Here is a 7,416-nt window from a genome sequence, read left to right as displayed (position 1 = left end):
GGAGGGGGGTGCAGATACCTGTCTAAAGACAGGTATTTGCACCCACTTCCGGCCACACGGTCTCGGGAAGACTGCGGGCAGAACGTCACCTCCCGTCCTCCCCCGTTATGCCCTGGGAACACTCGGCTCCCAGAGCACAGCGGGAGCCAATCAGTGGCGCAGCGCAACTCGCGCATGGGCCATAGGGAACTGGGTAGTGAAGCCGGAGCGCTTCACTTCCTGGTTCCCTCACTGAGGATGGCGGGGGGGCAGCAGAGTGACGAGCGGTCACTCGTCCTCTGCTGCGGACGGCGCTGGACTCCAAGACTGGTAAGTGTCCTAATATTAAAAGCCAGCAGCTGCAGTATTTGTAGCTGCTGGCTTTTAATATTTTTTTTTCATGGCACATCCGCTTTAAAGGTAGTTTAAACTTAGAGTTTGTAAAGATATCATTTTGAAATAAATTGGCTAACATGTTATCCTTACCTGCTCCTGTGGTTTTGCACAGAGCAGCCCAGAACCTCCTCTTCAAGGGTCTCCCATGGGTGCTCTTGGCTCCTCCTTTTCTTTTTGTGCCCCCGTAGCAAGCTGCTTGCTATAGGGGAACAACACCTGCAGGCTTGATTTTTAGCTGGGCTGCGTGTGTGTGTGTGTTCAGTGCTCACAGGATTTGATTGCCAGCAGCAGGAGCCAATGGCTTCCGCTGCTGCCCTAGTGAGAAGAGGGAGCCCCTGCTGAGTAGAAAGGTCAGTAAGGGGGTGAACTTTAGGACATTTTTTACCTTAATGCTGGGAATGCATTAAAGTGGAACAATACTCTCCTCGGCTCAGGCGATGCAGTGCCCTTAACCACTTAAGCCCCGGACCAAAATGCAGGTAAAGGACCAGGCCCCTTTTTGCTATTCGGGACTGCGTTGCTTTAACTGACAATTGCGCGGTCGTGCGACGTGGCTCCCAAACAAAATTAGCGTCCTTTTTTCCCAGTTTAGGCCGATACGTATTCTTCTACATATTTTTGGTAAAAAAAATCGCAATAAGCGTTTATCGGTTGGTTTGCGCAAAATCTATAGCGTTTACAAAATAGGGGATAGTTTTATTGCATTTTAATTAATTTTTTTATTTTTATTTTTACTACCAATGGCGGCGATCAGCGATTTTTTTTCCGTGACTGCGACATTATGGCAGACACTTCGCACAATTTTGACACATTTTAGGGACCATTGTCATTTTCACAGCAAACAATGCATTTAAAATGCATTCTTTATTGTGGACATGACAGTTGCAGTTTGGGAGTTAACCACAGGGGGCGCTGAAGGGGTTATGTTTCACCTAGTGTGTGTTTACAACTGTAGGGGGGTGTGGCTGTAGGAGTGACGTCATCGATTGTGTCTCCCTATAAAGGGGATGACACGATCGATGCAGCCGCCACAGTGAAGCACGGGAAGCCGTGTTTACACTTGGCTCTCCCCGTTCTTCAGTTCCGGGTCCCGACGACCCACGGCTGGGTAGATGGACAGGACGTGCCGGTACGTCCATCTGCCCAGCCGTGCCATTCTGCTGACGTATATCTACAGGCGGAGGTCCTTAAGTGGTTAAGCTCCCCACCCGGCCACTGACCTTTTTGGGCAGCCGAATTACTAGTCCTGTTTGCCGGTGTAGTGTCAGTCTGCTCCCTATCGCAGAATGCTGCGTTAGTCACGTGGCGGCCAACTGCGCATGCGCAATGCGTTCCAACGGCAAATGCGATGCGTTCCAGGGGATTTACGACACTACCCTTCAGTGAACCCATCACAATTTGTCACGGAAGTGACGTATTGCCATACGTATTACCATACACAGAGCAGGAAGCAGTGAACCCCCCGCTCCGTGTATGGTTCTCCTTATATCTGTATTCAGTGAACCCATCACAATTTGTCACGGAAATGACGAGGAACCATACACAGAGCGGGGGGGCGGGAGAGAAAGAGACCTACAGATGTAATGAGAACCATACACGGAGCAGGGGGGGGGGGGGGCGAGAGAAAGAGATATACAGATATAATGAGAACCATACACGGAGCGGGGGGTTCACTGCTTCCCGCTCTGTGTATGGTAATACGTCACTTCCGTGACAAATTGTGATGGGTTCACTGAAGGGTAGTGTCGTAAATCCCCTGGAACGCATTGCATTTGCCGTTGGAATGCATTGCGCATGCGCAGTTGGCCGCCACGTGACTTCCGCAGCATTCTGCGATAGGGAGCAGAATATGACACTGCACCGGCTGCTGTCATTGACCAGGAGGGGATGACGACACTCCCACACATGCACGGGAGTTCAGTTAGATTCGGCTTTGTCAAATGTGTACAGTGAGCTGTGCATCCGCCGCTCATTGTGCAAGGGCGGACAGGCAGGTAAGTCATTTTAGTACTGAAAAGACAAAGCCTGTATCTCCTGCATTAAAAATCCAACCTGTCCACCCATTATAATAGGTTAGCCTAAAGTTCCCCTGTAAGGTAAAAAAAAAAAAGTTTGGGCTGTAGAACCATTTTAAGCTGAACACAGTACAAGCTGGGGTCTGTAGCAAACTTTCGAGTTTAACCAGATTCCACTCTCTGTGCTTAGTTCAGTGTTGGGAGAAATCTGATAGAAATGTAAGATGTACCTGAATTATTGAAGAAATGCACGAAGGTTAATATCATGTTTGCTTTTTTAAATAGTGTTGGCAAATTATTTAAGAGATTCTGTTGCGAAGAAGAAAGGAGAAAGTTTGGCACACTGCTGTAAACACCTTTAGCCTAGGTTCATACTAGATGCTGTGCGAATTTACAGCGAAATCGCTGCGGATTCTGCACCGTATATAAATCGTAACCCATCCATGCGAACCAATTGAAGAGTGTATGTTAAGCTAACACCCTGGAATTGGTTTGCAAAATGCAGTGCAATTCGCAGAATCGGATCGCATGGGTGTGCACAAGTTTGGTTTGAATGCAATGCGATTTGAGCCATGGCTCAAATCGCACCCCAGAAACGCTGCATGTAATTCACACAGTAATGTGCTGTGATTCCTGTGTGATTTACATGTGGTGTCCCGCACTGCAGCAGTGTGAAACCAGGTTTAGGATACAGTTGAATCCCCAGGCTGTTTTGTCAGGCAAAACCTTGGTATTTCCTGCTTATACTGAAACTTGCATATCCATTACGGCCTCTTTTTTTGTTGTTCAGTGTAGCTACCAATTATATTGAAGTGACTATTTGAAAGGTGTTGTGACAGGGTTTTGTGGCAAGAACTGAAAATACCTGGAAGGATTGGAGCCTGTTAGAACTGTCTTAGGATTTTAGGATTTGGCCATAAAAGGAAGTTTCAGAAAGGTGTAACTGGTTTGTGTAGGTATCTGTACATGCCTATATATATATATATATATATATATATATATATATATATATATATATATATATATATATATATATATATATATATATATATATATATATATATATATATATACCTGCAACAATTTGACCTCTTCCCCAGGGACAGTCTCTTTAAAACAGAGCTCCACCCAAAAGGGGAAGCTCCGCTTATTTGCCGCCTCCCTACTTCCACTGCTACATCTTTCACCTTTTGGGGGTGACCGGGCACCTGGTTTTTAAGGGCAACTGCTCCCACCTGGAAGTTCGGCCCTGCCTCTATTCCCCACCGCCGGGCCATTTACAAAGTGCAGCGCGCTTCGTGCATGTACAGTACAGAACCAGATGTGAAGCCGCAAGGGTAAACTGCAGGTTTCTGTTACCTAAGCAAAAAAAAATCAGCTCGGGTGAGGACACTGCTGGATTCGTGGACAGGTAAGTATGCAAATATTAGGTCGGCAGCTACAGTATTTGTAGCTGCTGACTTTGATGAAGGAGTCTGGAGCTCCTCTTTAAAATTATGACATCTAATTTAGCAGGACCTCAGAACATTAGCAATAAAACAATTACTACATTGTTCTAATCACATTTTTCCTCCCAAATAGGCTACTTATACCAATGCAATTAAGAATGACAATGCTACAGATTCAAAGAGCCACAATGATGGAAGAGATTCATCTTCTCCGTTAACAGGTAATTAATTTTCTTTCCCATTCATTAAAAAAGCCAAGATTCATAATCAATTGAGTTATACTGCTGCTTACAGGAGGATTTGGACACTGGCAGCTAAAAGAAGTTTCAAGCCTGGTATAACCCCCTAGAGGTCCCAGCACACCTCAGATTTTTTTTGATGGTGTCCGAAAAGGATGGACCTCTTTTCTTTTACTATGGAAATTTTACCTATTTCTACTAGCCATTTTCTCTTAATATTTTTTTTTTCCTTAAAGCGGTGGTTCACCCTGCAGAACAACTTTTTAGCATAAAATTAGGCATAGTAGCGCGAGCTACAGTATGCCTGTCTTAATTTTTTTATCCCTGTTCTCACTGTGTAATCGTACATAGAAGATTCCGACTGCCCGCGGGGAATGGGCGTTCCTTTCAAGAGGGAGGGTGATTGACGGCCGGCTCTGGCATGTCACGCACCCCGAAGACAGCCGGAGTAGGTCTCGGCTCTTCACGGCGCCTGCGCACAGACTATGCGCAGGCGCCGTGAAGAGCCAAGCCTATTTCGGCTATTTCCTGAGAAGTGTGACGCGCCAGAGCCGGCCGTCAATCACCTTCCGTCTGGATTGGAACGCCCATTCCCTGTGGGCAGTCGGAATCTTCTATGTACGATTACACAGTGAGTACGGGGATAAAAAAATTAAGACAGGCATATACTGTAGCTCGCGCTACTATGCCTAATTTTATGCTAGAAGAAAATTTTTTTTTTTTTTTTTTTTTTCTTATAGGGTGAACCCCCGCTTTTAATATTTTTTTTCTTTGATCAAAACTACAGGTGCATCTCATAAAATTAGAATATCATCAAAATGTTAATTTCAGTATTTAAATTCTAAAAGTGAAACTCCTTTATTATATAGATTCATTACACACAGAGTGATATATTTCAAGAATTTCTTTCTTTTCATTTTGATGATTATGGCTTACAGCTTTTGAAAACCCCAAATTCAGTATCTCAGAAAATTAGAATTTTACATAAGACCTATAAAAAAAAAAAAAATCATGAAGGCTCATCTTCCTCTTGACATTACCCCACAGATTCTCCATGGCGTTTGGGTCAGGGGAGTTTTCTGGCCAATCAAGCACAATGATACCATTATCATTAAACCAGGTATTTGTACTTTTGGCAGTGAGAGTAGGTGCCAAGTCCTGGAAAATGAAACCGGCATCTCCATAAAGCTGGTTAGCAGAGGGAATCGTGAAGTGCTCTATAATTTCCTGGTAGAGGACTGCGCTGACTTTGGACTTGATAAAACACAGTGGACCAATACCAGCAGACGACATGGCTCCCCAAATCATCTCACTGTGGAAACTTCACACTGGACCTCATGCAATTTTTGGATGTACTTGTATCTCGCTGGACCAAAGATTGCAGAGGACTTGATAAGATGTTACCTTCAGGCACAGAGCTTTGCTTGTGGTGCTCTCTAGACTTTTCTATACTGTTAGTTGCAGGGTGCTTTCTAGGTGCAGAGTTATGGGATAGCGTCAGTCTTCGAAGATACTACCACGGCTAGAAGTACGTGGGAGGATCATGACGATGACCGAGGAGAAAGGAACAAGGAGGGGGTAAAAAAAAGACAGAGCAAAAAGGGGGTAGGGAGGGGGTAAAAAGGGGGAGGAGTAGGGTACACCAGGGGCTTGTGTCAGCCTAGGAAAATGTGGCTACAGACATGGGAGGTAATTTGAAATGCAGGGAAGTGTTCTAGCCAGGGTTGCCAAACCAGTAGGTATTTCTCATGCGTGTCGTTAAGGATAGCAGTCTCAGCTTTTCATTAATAAGTATGGACTCGACTCTTGACCTTCGTAAAAACTGAGGATCAACATTTTTGCTTTTTGCTTTGCATTAAGATACGTGTAATGAGGGTGCATTTCTAGCAAGTGGTATCTGCAGTTGATTTTTTTTTTTTTCTGGTCACCTCAGCAAACCTGCACACTTGTGATCAGATGCTGCATAGTGTTTGATTGTGAACATTTGGAATTGGCAATGCACATACAGTATCTCACAAAAGTGAGTACACCCCTCACATTTTTGAAAATATTTTATTGTATTTTTTTGTGTGACAACACTGAAGAAATGAAATTTTGCTACAATGTAAAGTAGGGAGTGCACAGCTTGTATATCAGTGTAAATTTCCTGCCCCCTCAAAATCAATACACAGTCATTATTGTCTTAACCGCTGGCAAGAAAAGTACACCCCCTAAGTGAAAATGTCCAAATTACCAATTTCAACTTAGCCATTTTCCCTCCCTGCTGTCATGTGACTAGTTGGTGTTGCAAGGTCTCGGCTGTGAATGGGGGAGCAGGTATGTTAAATTTGGTGTTATCGCTCACAGTCCCTTATACTGGTCACTGGAAGTTCAACATGGCAAAGAACTCTCTGCGGATCTGAAAAAAAGAATTGTGGCTCTACATATAGATGATCTAGGCTGTAAGAAGATTGCGAAGACCCTGAAACTGAGCTACAGCATGGTGGCCAAGACCATACAGGGGTTTAACAGGACAGGTTCCACTCAGAACAGGCCTCGCCATGGTTGACCAAAGAAGTTGAGTGCATGTGCTCAGCCTCATATGCAAAGATTGTCTTTGGGAAATAGACGTATGAGTGCTGCCAGCATTGCTGCAGAGGTTGGTGGAGGGGGGTGGGGGGGGTTTAAGCCTGTCTGTGCTCAGACCACATGCTGCACACTGCATAACATTGGTCTGCATGGCTGTCGTTCCAGAAGGAAGCCTCTTCTAAAGATGATGCATAAGAAAGACGGCAAACAGTTTACTGAAGACAAGCAGACTAAAGACATGGATTACTGCAACCATATCCTGTGGTCCGAGGAGACCAAGATAAACTTATTTGGTTCAGATTGTGTCAAGCGTGTGTGGTGGCAACCAGGTGAGGAGTACAAAGACAAGTGTGTCTTGCCTACAGTCAAGCATGGTGATGGGAGTGTCATGGTGTGGGGCTGCATGAGTGCTTCCGGCACTGGAGAGCTACAGTTCATTGAGAGAATCATGAATGCCAACATGTATTGTGACATACTGAAGCAGAGCATGATCCCCTCCCTTTCGGAGACTGGGCCGCAGGGCAGTATTCCAACATAACGACCCCTAACACACCTCCAAGATGACTACTGCCTTGCTAAATAAGCTAGGGTAAAGGTGATGTACTGGTCAAGCATGTCTCTAGACCTAAACCCTATTGAGCATCTGTGGGGCATCCTCAAATGGAAGGTGGAGGAGCGCAAGGTTGCTAACATCCACCAGCTCTGTGATGTCATCGTGGAGGAGTGGAAGAGGACTCGGGTGGCAACCTGTTCAGCTCTGTTGAACTTCAT

General features: G+C 45.1%; 1 protein-coding gene across 3 annotated transcripts in view; it reads left to right on the top strand.

Annotated features, from left to right (window-relative positions):
- Positions 1-7,416, top strand: part of CENPC (centromere protein C) — a 230,583-nt gene that overhangs the window by 122,584 nt on the left and 100,583 nt on the right. For all 3 annotated transcript variants that reach the window (XM_040324693.1, XM_040324684.1, XM_040324677.1), the window contains exon 18: positions 3,972-4,059. In XM_040324693.1, coding sequence (XP_040180627.1) covers positions 3,972-4,059 — 88 coding nt within the window. The remainder of the gene's footprint in view (positions 1-3,971; positions 4,060-7,416) is intronic.

Source organism: Rana temporaria, chromosome 1 (assembly GCF_905171775.1).
Source record: "Rana temporaria chromosome 1, aRanTem1.1, whole genome shotgun sequence".
Lineage (NCBI taxonomy): Eukaryota > Metazoa > Chordata > Amphibia > Anura > Ranidae > Rana > Rana temporaria.
This window is presented reverse-complemented; position numbering and strand designations above follow the sequence as displayed.